Here is a 15962-nt window from a genome sequence, read left to right as displayed (position 1 = left end):
CACCCTATGCCACCCATTCTCACAATAATGTCAGCATGATCTTTCTACCTGGCATATCTGATTATATCACTCCCTGCCTCAAATCTTCAGTTGGCTCTTCTTCTGTAGAATGAGGCCCAAATGCCTTACATGAAATAAAAGGCCATTGATGTTGCAACATGTCTAAAACATTCACGTCAATTTTTTCTCCTTTACTTTGTGTTAATTCCATTTTACTGCTCCTAAGCAGTGGTTTTGTTTCTGTTATTTAACTTTTATTTTTCTTCCAATAGTTTCCTAACCATATCCAATTCTTTTTTCATTTACCTTAGCCTCTCAATTTCATTTTCCATACTTATCTCATAATTTATCCATGATAATTCAATGATCTAGATTACCAAGATAAAACAAAGAGCCCCTTGATAATTGGTTGCAAAGTAGAAACAAATAGTAAAAAATGGGGAGCCATTGGAGTCTATGGAAAATCCTAACATCTTGATGTTCATTTTGCAGGTTCTCTTGGCTTTCATTTCCTCTATCTTCACTATGATTTTGTATAAATCCCAATTCTAATTATTTTATGCACTGAGTAGTCCTCATCTCAAGACAGAAAGGTCCACTGAAGCATAGTTTAGCAGAAATCAGAAGGATTTTGGCATCCAACAGATGTGGTTTGGATTCACGATCTGCCATTTAATTGTTGTCCCTTACCTTCTCTGAGGCTAATTTCCTTACGTGAGTTATAAAAGGACAAAAACCACGCCATAGCTTATGTCAACTGTCTGGCATATAGTTGGTCCTCAATACATGTTACTTCCTTACAAATTTTAACCTGGTACAAAATATTCCTGAAGGCAGAAAAATTATGTGTATTTTTAATTAAAAACAGATTTTTAAACTTTCATTAAATTCACATGTTGTTTAGTTAAGCCATGAATATTAAGCATGTTTCGCAAAATTTCTGTGTCTCTGTGGGCCCCATCAGGGACTGAAAATCTCATTTTTCTGACTTTACACAGCATTTCTGCATGTATTAATGTTCAAATAGGTAAATATCAATTCTTCCATTGCTAAAGTGCTGATAATTCTTCCTTGTGTCTTTAATTTTACACAACACAAGACTTTTCCTTTTCCTACTGTGATTTTGATCTTGCCTCTTTCATAGACACTAAGAAGATATCTGAACAACAAATTCACAATCTGACTCTCCCAATCAAGAATCTCTCTCCAGGTCTACATGGAGCAGGGGATTTGTGCATATACCTATGGCTGGAGGAAACTGGACAAACGTAAGTGAGTTTATCCTCATGAGCTTCTCTTCCCTACCTACTGAAATACAGTCCTTACTCTTCCTGACATTCCTGATCATTTACCTCATCACTCTGATGGGAAACAGCCTCATCGTTCTGGTTACATTGGCTGACCCCATGCTGCAGAGTCCCATGTACTTCTTCCTCAGGAACTTGTCCTTCTTAGAGATTGGCTTCAACCTAGTCATTGTGCCCAAGATGCTGGTGACCCTGCTTGCCCGGGAAACAACCATCACTTTCCTTGGATGTGCTACTCAGATGTATTTCTTCTTCTTCTTTGGGGTTGATGAATGCTTCCTCCTGGCCACCATGGCATATGACCGCTTTGTAGCCATCTGTAATCCCTTGCATTACCCAGTTATCATGAACCAAAGGACCTGTGCCAAACTAGTTGCAACCTGCTGGTTTCCAGGTGCTCCAGTAGCTACCGTGCAGGCTGCATGGCTCTTCAGCTTCCCATTTTGTAGAACTAACAGAGTGAACCACTTCTTTTGTGACAGCCCCCCTGTGCTGAAGCTGGTCTGTGCAGACACAGCACTGTTTGAGATCTACGCCATCATCGGAACTATTCTGTTTGTCATGATACCCTGCTTGTTGATCCTATGTTCCTACACTTGCATTGCTGCTGCCATCCTCAAGATTCCCTCAGCTAAAGGGAAGCAAAAAGCTTTCTCTACGTGCTCTTCCCACCTCCTTGTTGTCTCCCTTTTCTATGTATCTTTAAGCCTCACATACTTCCGGCCTAAATCCAATAATTCTCCTGAGAGCAAGAAGCTTCTTTCACTGTCCTACACTGTTGTGACTCCCATGTTGAACCCCATCATCTACAGCCTGAGAAATAATGAGGTGAAGAATGCTCTCTGCCGGATCTTCCATAAAACTCTAGGCACCAGAAATTGTATCCTATAGAAACAATGAGGTAAGACAAGAATCTACTGAAAGGAGAACCATCAGTTTCATGTCTGAATTCCTGCCTGCCTCTCTCCATATTTCCACTGGGAAAATCTGGGCTGATGAAATGGCTATTGAAAAGCTCATTGGAGAGATGAGAGCACAGAGGTAGTTTAGCTCTATCACTACCCATCTTTCAGACTCCTCTGCCTGCCCTGCCCCTGTAGGCTTACATCCCATTTCTTATTGGTGCATTTGGCATTTCGGCACTTTTGTGGTCAAGTCATTCCACATTCCTAATTTTCTTCTATATGACATATGTTCATGGACAGTATTAAACTGCTTGTAATTTTAACTTGGAGACAGAATAAGGGAAAGAAAAACCCATCAAAACTCGTCTTGTCATTTTCTCTTGTTTTGGGCAGATCTAACTCCATTCATCAGACAGAAAATCCTATCATCCTTCCTAATTTGTAACTCTCCTGAGTGTATTATTTCACTTTTCATGTCCTTGAGACAGTGCTGGTTCTATTAAGCTTATTGGTATTTAGAGTGAATATAAGAAAGTGGATCAATAATCTTCATGTATACACCTTTATAACCCCAATAATTATTTCCTTCCTCAGTCTATTTTATCCCAGGAAGAACAAGCTAACCGTCCACACTCTATTTCATATTCAGGTTCTTAATATTGTCTCCCAGTAACACAGCAGTAGGATTCACCCGAAAAGAAGAAATAGGGGAAGACCCAGCTGAGACTGCCCAAAAAAAAACCTATAACAGGACCTGCTGAGATTCTGAAAAAAAGTCACTAAATGTTACGGTGATCAGTCCAAAAACATTTATTGGGGGAACTTGTATACAAAGGGCTGCAGCTACCTTGCAATGGACAAGACAGCAAGACGTTCACTTGAGTAGGTCTGTGCCTATGACAAGCAATCTACAGATTACATATGATTGAGAAACAAAGGTGACCAAGTGCCAGGAGCTTATAAGCAAGTGTGATGATTAGGTTCATGTGTCACCTTGGCCAGGTGATGGTGCCCAGTTGTCTGGTCAAGCAAGCACTGGCCTAACCATTACTGCAAGGACAGTTCATGGCTGGTTAATAAACCAGAAGGCTGTTTTATTAAATCATCAGTCAATTGATTGCATCTGTGGCTGATTACATCTGTGATCAACTAAGGGAGTGACTTCTGCAATGAGAGAATCCAAACAATTGGATTTAATCCAATCAGTTGAAGACTTTTAAGGGAGAAAAGAGAAATTTCATTTTTTCTTCTTTAGCCAGCCAGCCTCTCCTTGGGAGTTCATTGAAGACCTACACTGGAGTTGCCAGCTCACAGCCTGCCCTACAGAATTTGGACTTGTTCATCACCAGAGCTGCGTGAGACACTTTTATAAAATCTCATATTTACAGATACCTGCTGTTGGTTCTGTTTCCCTAGAGAACCCTGACTAATACAGCAAGCACTGGGAAAACCTCTTGGTATGTGCTCTTTTCTCAAAATAAGATGCACTCGGGATGGACTGCATTCAAGGTTACGGCAGCCAAAGCTTGGCATGCTTCCAGGATATTAAAGGATATCTGAGGAGGAGGGCAGGGGCAAGGTCAATCCTCAGTCAGGTAGGAGATACTACATGTATCACACATTAAGCCTTGTTGAAGTAATTTCAACCATGATGCTGCTTTCTCCAAAGCTGAAAATATTACGAGCTGACTCCAGTATGGGTCTTCTTTAACAACAAAAACATCTTCCTTCTTTTTATAGCTTCATAGTACTCTGTTTTGTGCCTATACTATAGTTTATTTAACCAGTCTTTTCACGATTGTATTTCACACAGTAAGAATAGCCTTATGCATATGTCTTTATATTTTTTCCAGTGTACATAACAGCTGGAAATCCAGAAATTGGATTTCTTGGACAAACGGTAAATACATATGTAATTTTGCTATATCAGAAAATTCCTCTCCAAAGTGATTGTGCCATTTTACATTACCACCAGTAATTTATGATGGCACTTGTTTCTCAACAGCACTGTCAATAGCATGTCATCATACATTTGGAATTTTGCTAATATAACAGGTTAAAAAATAATAGCTCAATGAAATTTTAATTTGAATGAAATAAATTTTAAAGATTAAGGAAGAAAGTGGTGAGTAAATCAGAGAAGAAGTGTGTATTTCATTCAGCCTTCTGAGTTCATGGTTAAGAAGATTAGCAGTTGGTATCACTGATATTCTATTTTCTCTTCTTGAAAGGTTCTTTTCACCTGTACTTTAGCCACATCCATCCACTAAGCAAGGTAAATTACTGTCTCCTATATGCACCCATTCCAAATTTATCAATATATAAGTTAAATATTTTACATACAGGCTATACTTACTTATACATATTTGTCTTCTCCTACATACCTGTAACTCTATGAGAATGAAAATTGCACATGTTTCTGTTTTAATATGACATGTGTATTCCTGAAAACCTTATGTTCTGAAAAACTCTGCCCTAAATATCTTATTGAAAAATAGGGTTAGGAAAGACCATTCAAAAATATATGCAACAGAGAAACCAGAACACTAACGAAAACATCAGTGGCTACCTGGAGAGATGATATAGACAGCTCAGGTATACAGCCAAGTGAGGCTGGAGGTTGCCACAATAGATATTTAAAATGCACAAAAACAATAGAATTAAAATGCCAACAATGCTTTAATTAGCACAAAGGTGGTTGGTGCTGACATCATGCCAGTGCAGAGGCATGTGACACTCTGAACCAGTGGAGCAGCCATTAGATGGTGATGGGGTCAGAGCCACTTGCCACAGAGCAAGAGCTGCACAAAGCAAGAGGTACCCTCTCTGGGGATGAAACCTGAGGTATACACACAATTTTTAATTTCTTTAAAAAACAAACAAGAAGTTTTCTGGTTCTAGGACCTAAGGACATTTACTTAAATGTTGAAGGCTAGCACTTTACTCCATCTATTCTGGTTTGCCTTGCTTGAGAAAAACTTTCACATTTTAGTGAAATAATTCGCCCATTTTCCAATAGTCTTAAAGGCAAATAAATAGATGGGTAAACCAACTAAGAAATAATGAGGACTAGGAGTAGAATAGTAGCACTAGAAATTAATTCTAAATATTATTTTTAGGAAGCATTGATAGGATTTGACAGTGGATTGCATGAGGGGAAATGCATTGCTCAAAAGAGGAGGGTTAGGACTCGGGCAAGATGGCGGCATAGAGAGGAGTGGAAGCTAAGTAGTCCTCCTGAAACAACTACAAAAAACCAGAAACAACTAGTAAATAATCCAGAATAACTGCGGGGGGACAAATGAGACCATCCACTCATCATACACCAACCTGAATTGGGAGGAATGCCCAAGAACACAGCATAAAATCTGTAAGTAAAACCTGCGCAGCCAAGTCGTGAGACCCCCTCCCCCATAGCCCAAGCTGCAAAGCCTCATGGTGCCAGAGAGAAGCTCTCTCCCAGCAAGTGAACACAGCTCAGCTGAGCTCCAACTGGGGTTTTAAGTAGCGAGTGTGAACTGCTCACTACAGGTACGTACCCCCAAAAACAGACAGAGGCTTTGGGTGACGACTGACCTGGGAGAGCTGGAGGGTCACCTTGGACTGGGTCTGAAGGGGACTGTTTCTTTTTTGGCTCAGTGGAGAAAGCCCCAGCCATTTTCAGTTTCCAGGGCTGTGACTCGGGGAAGGGTGGAGACAGCACAAGCAGAGAGAGAGACCACTGAAATGCTAATGACCTCTACCTCGGGGGTCTGTCTTCTCTAGGAGGAAAGGGGTGGGGCCCTTTCCATTCAGAACCAGACCCCAGAGCCTGGGGGAACACGGACATACCACCTCACACCAGTCAAGAATTATAGGCTGACAGGCACCACCTCCTGGGCAGAAAAGCACAGTGACCCGAGGCATCAAAGGGTGGAGCAATTTTCTAAGACACACCGCAGGGAAACCAGATACTGAATATTTTTTCCCTCTGGGACCTGAGCCTGTTCTGGTCTGGGAAAACCTGATTTGGATAACCAAGGAAACCATGCCTAGACAACAGAAAATTAAAACCTACACTAAGAAAAACAAAGTTATGGCCCAGTCAAAGGAACAAACGTACATTTCAACTGAGATACAGGAATTTAAACAACTAATGCTAAATCAAATAAAAAGTTTAGAGAAGATACTGCAAAAGAGATAAGGCTGTAAAGGAAGCACTGGAATGTATACAGCAGAAATCAAAAGTTCAAAACAACAACTAGAAGAATCTATGCAAATGAAAGGCACAACAGAAGAGATGAAAGACACAATGGAAACATTACAACAGCAGATCTCAAGATGCAGAAGAAAACACCCAGGAACTGGAGAACAAAACACCTGAAAGCCTACACACAAAGGAGCAGATGGAGAAAAGAATGAAAAAATATGAGCAACGTCTCCGGGAACTCAAGGATGAAACAAAGTACAATAATGTACGTATCACTGGTGTCCCAGAAGGAGAACAGAAGGGAAAGGGGGGGCAGAAGCAATAATAGGGAAATAATTAATGAAAATTTCCCATCTCTTATGAAAGACATAAAATTAAGATCCAAGAAGTGCAGCATACTCCAAACAGAAGAGATATGAATAGGCCTACGCCAAGACACTTAATAATCAGATTATCAAATGTCAAAGACAAAGAGAGAATCCTGAAAGCAGCAAGAGAAAAGCGATCCATTACATACAAAGAAGCTTCATAAGACTATGTGCGGATCTCTCAGCAGAAACCATGGAGGCAAGAAGGAAGTGGTGTGATATATTTAAGGTACTGAAAGAGAAAAACTGCCAACCAAGAATCCTGTATCCAGCAAAGCTGTCCTTCAAATATGAGGGAGAGCTCAAAATATTTTCTGACAGACAATGAGAGATTTTGTGAACAAGACACCTGTCCTACAGGAAATACTAAAGAGAGCACTACAGGGTGATAGAAGACAAGAGTGTGTGGTTTGGAACACAATTTTGGGAGATGGTAGCACAACAATGTAAGTACACTGAACAAAGGTAACTATGAATACGGTGAGAGAGAAAGGTGGGGAGCATGTGAGACACCACAAGAAAGGAGGAAAGATAACGACTGGGACTGTGTAACTTGGTGAAATCTAGAGTATTCAACAAGTGTGATAAAATGTACAAATACGTTCTTTTACGAGGGAGAACAAGTAAATGTCAACCTTGCAAGGGGTTAAAAATGGGGAGGCATTGGGGGAGGGATGCAATCAGCATAAACTAGAGACTGTAACTAATAGAATCATTGTATTATGCTTCCTTTAATGTAACAAAGGTGATATACCAAGGTGAATGCAGATAAGAGGGGGGGATAGGGGAGGCATGTTAGACACTTAACATTGGTGGTATTGTCTGATTCTTTATTCTACTTTGATTTAAGGTTATTTTTCCTTTTGCTGCTTCCTAGCTGTCATTTTTTTTTCCTCTTTCTTTTGCCTCTCTACCTTCTTTGACTCTCCCTCCTGCCTTGTGGAAGAAATATAGATGCTCTTATATAGATAGTGGTGAAGGTGGTAAACACATAAATGTATGACCATGCAGAAAACCATCGATTATTTACTTGGGATGGAATGTATAGTGAGTGAACAAAACCATATTAAAAAAAAAAAATGGGTTGATGACAAAACCTCGAGGGCAATATACTGAGTGAAATAAGCCAGACACATTAGGACAATTATTACAGGGTCTAACTGACGGGAACTAATTATAATATGTAAACTCATAGACATGAAATATAAGGTACCAAGATATAGGACGAGGCTTAAGAATGGGGAGTGGTTGCTTAATATGAGGAGAATGTTGAATTAGGATGAACTCAAATGTTTGGAAATGAACAGGGGTGTTGGTAGCAAGATGTGAGAATAACTAACAGTGCTAAATGGTGTGTGAATGAGGTGGAAAGGAGTCATATATGTCACCAGAGTCATATATGTCACCAGAAGGAAAGCTGGAGGTCAAAAGATGGGAATATATAAAACTGAATCCTATGGTGGGCAATGTCCATGATCAACTGTACAAATACTAGAAATCACTTCCATGAACCAGAACAAATGTATGACAATACAATTAGAAGTTAATAATAGAGGGGCATATAAGGAAGAACTATATACCTATTACAAAACTATATACTACAGTTAGTAGTATTTCAACATTTTTTCATAAACAGTAACAAATGTACTATACCAATACTACGAGTCAACAATTGAGGGGGGTTGGTTAGGGATAGTGGAGGATTAGAGTTTCCTTTTCTTTTTTTCTTTTTTCATCTTTCACTTTATTTCTTGTCTGGAGTAATGAAAAGTTTCTAAAAATTGAACAAAAATTAAGTGTGATGGATGCACAGCTGTATGAGGGTACCCAGGGGCAAGTGATTGTACACTTTGGATCTTTGGATAATTGTATGGTATCTGAACAATCTCAATAAAAATGGAAAAAAAAAGAGGAGGTTTAATTTTGGAGCAAGATCAATTCCAATGGTAGAACATAGGCATTCTAAAGGTCTGGAGGAGATCCATAAAGAGATATGAAGTAAATATTTTTTTCAGAGAAGATCAAGTCTAAAACTTTCTATTTCATATTTTTGTGTTATGAATCTTATTCCACCATTTAAGAATATCTACCCCAAGCCCACAGGAATTGATTTGCCTCAGGACCAAAGGCTTTCCTCATAGGCCAGAATCACATATGCCGTCACTGATCCAAGTGGAAGTGATTCATTGAGGAAAAACCAATGAATGAGTGGAGAAAGACAGGTATGAAAGTGGAAGAATCTAAGCAAGGGTATAATTTTGGTAAAATTCCCCCATTGATTACAGGGGAGCTGTGGGGTGGGAAAGGAGAGAGAAGTAAAACTCCTGGGCACCTCTGGCTCTCCTTATAGGGAAGGAGCTCATGTACAAGGGTATACTTCTGAAGGCCTCAGGTACAATCTGTTGGAAGCAACATTTGCAGAAGCTGATGGAGGATGCACAGAGCTTGTAAAGTGACTCAAGTGGATTGAAAAGGAACGTCAACATTATCTATTACACTCATTCCTTTAGAAGTATTTTTCGTCAAGTCTGAGTCTGAGTTAAGAAAAAATTCCACAGCTTTTAATTAGAACATAAAAAATGACCAATTAATAAATGACCACTGAAACCTAAATCTTAGAAATGGTTCAATGTGTGACAACCTCTTTAAGTTCAATATCTACCCACCAGTGTGAGTTGCTGATACATCAGTTTTTCTCCAGATTGTTGCATGGGTAATTTGAACCAAACACACAGATATTCCAACTCATCTCCCAAGGGTATACAGTATCATTAACAATAGAGTACAAGGCATGAACAGAAATATTTTCTCATGGTCCCCATTTTTTTCAAGCACCTTTACTTTTCACAATGGAATCAGAACTACACATTCGCTATATGAGGTAGGAATAGTTATTTTTCTTCATTTTTCAGTTTCACAGTGGCCCACTTTGGGTTTGTTGGGACTGAGAAAGTAGTTCATGCTGATTGATTTTCCTCTTCAAATATTCTCTTTTAGCCATCCAAAGACATGACTGAATCTTTGGGATTGCCTTTCATAATAACTTTATTAAATTGTTATCCAAGTCCTTCATGCTCATCAGTTTATGACTAGGAAGGAAAACGGTGGTGCAAAAATAGCAATTTTTTTCATCATTTCTTCATTATTTTCTTCTAGATACATATTAATCACAGTTGTAATTTCACATTTTTAAAAAGGTTCTTTAATGTTTGTCTTCCCCTCTGAATTGTATGATACATAAGGCCAAGGACAATGTATACTAAATTTACTACTAAAACTCCAATGCCTGGTACATATTAGACACCCAATAAATATTTGTTGAACTAATGATTTGAACATTAAAAACGTAATCTTAAAAATTTGTTCACTGGCCACGGAAACATATAATTGTTCATTGGCCACTGAAACATAAAATTGGATAAAAATATAATTTTATCCCAAGGCATGGACTTCACTGTTTTTCCTCATCCTCATCCTTCATTCCAGAAAGGCTGGATTTTGAGACTGGCAGACTTTCCTCTCCTCATCTGAACCTGGAGATAATAGCATCCCCAACCAACAGCATCCCCAAGCAGTTGCTCTGCGTTTTATTAATATTCTCCAGTTGGTCCACACAATAATTAATGGGTTCTTTACACCATGATTGAAAACTACTCCTGCACCAAGGTTAGAGACACTTCTGAGAACCAGACCAATGATAATGAAGTGAGGGAAGGTGGAAAAGAAGATTGTCATGCTATTCTAATCTCTAAACTCACATAACCCTAAGTTCTGTCCCTTTGATTTTATACCCTCCTGAATGCAGGAAAAGTTGGAGCTGCAATAAAGAACTTCCTCCAATTACTGGAATACAGAATCTGCGTGAATTTTTGCATCCTGGGAATCCTCCAAACTCACACCTGTCAGAAAGTGAATATTTCACTTCACTGCAGGAAGGGGAATCATTTCCCTACATAAACAGCAGGGACTGAAATGCAGCCAGGAATTCTCTAGAGTGATTAATACAAGCCCAGCCCACAGCTTCTTTACAGGGACCAACAAGCCATAGCCCAGGATTTACCTGGGGTACAGACACAGCCCCTAGGTGCAGCTTTTTTGAGAATGTAACACGGGCTCCACAGCAATGCGGACCAAGACAACCCACCCCACAGAGTCTTTGGAATGACCCACATGGACACAGTCCAGGGCTTCTCTGGAATGACTTGCACTGACAAAGACATAATTTAGGATTCCTCTGGCGTCACTCATTCAGCCCTAACCTAAGGTTTCCCTGAGGTGACTGATGAAGACCAGAGCTTCTCTGGAATGTGATTCCGGCAAGTGTCACTCACAGAAGGTGAGTAAAGGGTGAGATTAAGGCACAGACTGAGATTTCCTGGAAAGACGATGATGGGTCACCACCAAAAAAATGTGTCTTCCTTAACACATTTCTGAGAGACAAGAAAGGAGATCGAGAGTCTCAAATAAAGAACATGGAGTTTTATGGGGCTTGACAAATAAGAGACCCCGGGAAAGGATAGCAACAATGATAATAATAATATATGTATTGTGCTTCAGAATGTTTTGAAGTACACATATATTGTCTCATTTCATTCTCACAACCACCCAGTAAGCTGGGCAGGACATTTATTATTATTATCATCATCATCCTACAGTTGAGAAACCATAACTCAGAAAAAGTCATGCTACTAGCTCAGTGTCTCAAGCTAAAAAAATAACCAGGACGTAACTAGGAAACTATGACTCTGAAGTCCGGTGCTCTTGCCATTTTAACTATGTGGCCTCAAGACTACTATTTATGCAGTTGTTTCACAAAATATCTTGTGTTAGCTAGTTCTTCCTGCTGACAGAGATGAGCTGACCAGGAAACCTCAATCTCATCTACATTTCCCCATGACTTAATCCACCTGACCCTTCCAACTAAGGATCCCTCTTTTCCTTTCTCTGGTGGCTGCCCTCAAACCACACTTATCAAAGGCTTTGTGCTTTCCTATATCAGCAGTAAAACAGTATCTGAATTATGCTGCATCAATAACACCCTTTTAACCATAGCTACACTTGCACAGTTAGGAAAGTCAATTCTCCAAAATATTCCCAGTGATGTCCCCTCTACCTAGTAGGGAAAAGAAGAAATAGAAAGTTAGGAACAGAAGAGAAAGATGAAAAGTATGAAAGAAGGAAATATAAAGGAGAGGGTTAGAGAAGATATAAGACAAATGAAGAGGAGAAATGGATTTACAGCTCTGGGAAGGAGGCAGATGCAAAGTTCTGAATCATGTTTTCATACTGTGTTTCTTTGCAACGTAAGAAAATACATGAGGGGCCATTTCACAGGACAGGAGACAGGTGGAAGTTTTGAGAAACCGCCCCTTGATAAAAGTTACTGGATTTAAGTATTGAGACTCCTCGTAGATTTGGTTTGGAAAAAAGAAGCAAAGGGGTTCACTTGCTTTGACAGTCGAAAAAGCTGCTGTTAGGCACATATAAAATCCCTCAGCTTCATTAACTGAACATTCAGAGATGTTTTTGATAACCTCTGAATTTGAGCCTGAGAACCTTTTCTTCCTAGCTGTTTTTAAAGGTTTGCCACTGTCTAAGGAGTATCATCTGTTTGCTGTCTTTAGGAAATTTGCAAACTATGCTATGCTGCAGTTTTCCTCTGGTTTCAGCTGTCATGGGTCTTGATTACTTTTCATTGGATTGTTCTCTATCTATACCACACTGCTTTATCTTAAGCTTTTGAATCTACAGAAACTATACTAATGGCAATAATAATGATAATGATGGTAAGAATTCACATGTGTATAGTGCTTTTTATTTCTATACTTATTTCCATATCCCTTATCAGACCATAATTTAGAACACTGTTAAAAGGATTTTTACAAACACTTAAAAAATAATAGTGATTAATTTAATCCATCATAGATTCACCAAGAATTTTATGACAACTAACCCCAATAACTTTTGGAAACAAAAGTTAACTATTAAACTAAACGTTAGTTGGCAATTAAACAAACATGTAATTGTTGCTTACTAGGTACAAGGCAATGTAATGGGGATACAATGATGAATAGGGCTTGGTCTGGGTCCTCAAGGAGTGAATACTTTGCAGGAGAGGCCGTACCTATATGATACAAAGCCACTGTTAAAATAAGTGTCTTTAAATGCTACAAGAAACACAAGGGAGAGGGTAATTAAACTACTCCCAGTTGGTGTGGTGGGGCAGGAGTTCAGAAAGGCTTTACAAGAATTGACATTAGATCTTGGATTAAAGAATGAGTGTCTCTATGGTTTATCTGCTCTTCACTAAGGCATAGATGAACTCTTTTAGGAAATCTTTGTTGCTACACTAAAGAGATATGCTCCAGATGACCGTACATCTAACTGTGTGAATTTATATTCAATCCACATCTGAAATGACTTAAGGTCATTGATAGAAAAAAATAGATGGCTTTGTACTTTGATGAACAAATTTGCCCAGGGAGTATAGATTTGGGAATTGGGTCAAGTTATGTGACTCAGGATCTTGGCTCTGTCCTAGAAAATATTTTGAATAAATATTGGGGAGTAGTGGGCATGGGTATCCATGGCACACTGAGTGATGAAAATCCATTAAAATAAAACTTTAATGCTATCTTCTCTGTCTAGACAGAACATAGCAAAAAAATTAAGCAAAATAAATATATCTTGAAAAAGGGAAACTAATGCATCACCTACTTTAAAAACAACAACAGCATCATCAGAGGTCTACTTGACCATAGAGTCAACTAGAGATTCAATAGGGTCATCAAACTCCAGTGAAAATAATTAAACCTTAGGCTACATTAATTACCAAGCACACAGAGTTAAGCACTCTGCTAGGAGAAAAGAGACAACGATGACCTGACAGATTTGTCCTCATGGTGTTAACAATTACAAAATGTAAACAGACGTACATATATAGAAGCTCATATACACAATTATAAAGTTCCAGTATGTTATGTGAGAGAGAAAAAATAGTACTTGACTCTGCCAGGGGAAAACAGGGAAACCTCACAAGGAATATAATGTCTCAGCTCAGACTGGGAAGATGAGGAGAAAGTTAGACATAGTTGCAGGGAGAGGTTTTTAAGGGTAGAGAACTGCATGGGCAAATGCAAGGAGGTGGGAAATCTATGCAATGACCAGCAAGTATTTTAATGTGACTGCAACATAGGCTGTGTAGGGGATTTGAAACTGTAGAAATAAAATCAGCAGAGAGAAGAGAAAAGGATCCTGTTAAAGAGTTTGTACCTTATTCTGTGGGCAATAGGAAGTGATTGAAAGGTGGTAAGCATATAAATGACTTATTCAGAGTTGCTGTCAGAAAGATTCCCCACAAATGGAGAACCGTCTGAAGGGAATAAACTAGAAGTAATTTTATACAGTATTCCAGTTCAGAGAAAATAAGAGTCAGAACTTAAAGAGAGTGGTAATAGGGATGGAGAAGGTGACACTAAATCAATATTTAAGAGGAAGAATACGCAAGTCTGGGGGCTGGCTTAAAGCATTATATCCCAGTTTCTGAATTATACAACTGGGTGGTACCATTTACTGAAATACTGTAGACACAAGGAAGAGGCCTGAGGTAGAAGAAGATGAGTACAATTTATACTTCATCACTCAATTTATACCTCAATTATCAGAATAATTGAATGAGGCTGTACGATATTCTATGTCCAAATTCCTTATGAACAGGGCTTGCTGTGCCTAAATTATCTGTTTATAGAGAACATATTTCTAACTAAAGAAAGTATTTACATATTTCTCTGATTATTTATCGCATTTCTTCATTATTCATTCAATAAAAATGTACAAGGCATATACCTTGCTAAACATTGGGATAAAAATGGAATGACACAATTTCTACTCTCCAGGAATATACCATCTAGAGTATGAGACAGAGACATAAATTAATGGTTATTCTAATATAAGGATTATGAATTAGTATTCCAGATCTCCAGTGTTGCTAATATACTGAAACTTCTTGCCCATCTTTAGAAATTGTCTTGCTTTTTGCTGTCTTACTACCACCCTACCATATATACTCCTGCTTGCCCTCACCTGTGGGCTGGGACTGAGAGAGTGGAAGGAACTGTTGCCTGTTGGTAAATCATGCCCTGGAGTCAGGCTGCCTAGGATGCATATCCTGAAGCCAACTCTTGATAGCTGCCTAACCTCGGGGAAAGTGCTCAACTGCTCTGTGCCTCTTTGGCTATAAAATGATGATAATAGTACCTATATCTTTAGGTTGCTGTGAAAATTAAATAAGATACATGGAAAATACCTAGAATAGTGTCTGGCACTCATTTAGTGCTCAATAAATGTTAGTACTTCCAATGAAAATAGCTGATATATCAAATATATTTTCATAGAAGAAACGATGTCCTGGTGAATAGGTGTCAGCAGCTGTAACAATTTCCTCCTTTTTTATTGTGTTAGTTTGAATGTATTCTGTCCCCCAAAACGCTATTATCTTTGATACAGTCTTGTGAGGGCAGATGTATTAGTGTTGATTAGATTGGAATTCTTTGATTATTTCCATGGAGATGTGACTCAATCAACTGTGAGTGAAATGTTTGATTGGATAATTTCCATGGAGGTGTTACCCTGCCCATTCAGGGTGGGTGTTAATTGGATCACTGTTGTCCTATAAAGGAGTTCACAGACAGAGGGACCCCAGAGCAGCTAAGAGTGCTATTTTGGAGAGAACTGAGAGTGACATTTTGAAAAGGAGATGCTAAGAGAGGACAAAACACCCCAAGAGCAACATTTTGGAGAATGCCATTTTGAAACTCAACCTGGGAGCAAGTGGATGCCAGCCACATACCTTCTCAGCTAACAGAGGTTTTCTCGATGCCAATGGCCTTTCTCCAGTGAATGTACCCTAGTGTAGATGCCTGACCTTGGACACTTTATGGCCTAAAGACTGTAACTGGGTAACCAAATAAACCCACTTTATAAAAGCCAATCCATTTCTGGTATTTTGCATTCTGGCAGCATTAGAAAACCGGAACATTTAATCTTTATCTCCCTTCTATTTCACCACCTTGACTTCTCCTCCTGTACCTGCTCAGACATCTGCTCAAATATCACCCTCTTTGTGAAGGCTTCCCGGACACTCCCCATACCCCAAATGCCTACCTCCTTCTCTGCTGCCTTGTTCTTTTCCATT

At 39.0% G+C, this 15962-nt stretch overlaps 1 protein-coding gene across 1 annotated transcript in view; it reads left to right on the top strand.

Annotated features, from left to right (window-relative positions):
- The window catches only part of LOC119536984 (olfactory receptor 10A5-like), a 30630-nt gene extending 28432 nt beyond the window's left edge, over positions 1-2198 (top strand). Inside the window, exon 2 of the mRNA XM_037839622.1 lies at positions 1145-2198. Within this exon, the coding sequence (XP_037695550.1) occupies positions 1245-2198 (954 nt within the window). The 5' untranslated portion in view covers positions 1145-1244. The remainder of the gene's footprint in view (positions 1-1144) is intronic.
- Positions 2199-15962: the final 13764 nt, after the last annotated feature.

This window comes from Choloepus didactylus, chromosome 6 (assembly GCF_015220235.1).
Source record: "Choloepus didactylus isolate mChoDid1 chromosome 6, mChoDid1.pri, whole genome shotgun sequence".
Taxonomy (NCBI): Eukaryota; Metazoa; Chordata; class Mammalia; order Pilosa; family Megalonychidae; genus Choloepus; species Choloepus didactylus.
Note: the sequence above shows the minus strand (reverse complement) of the source record. Positions and strands in the feature narration are given on the sequence as shown.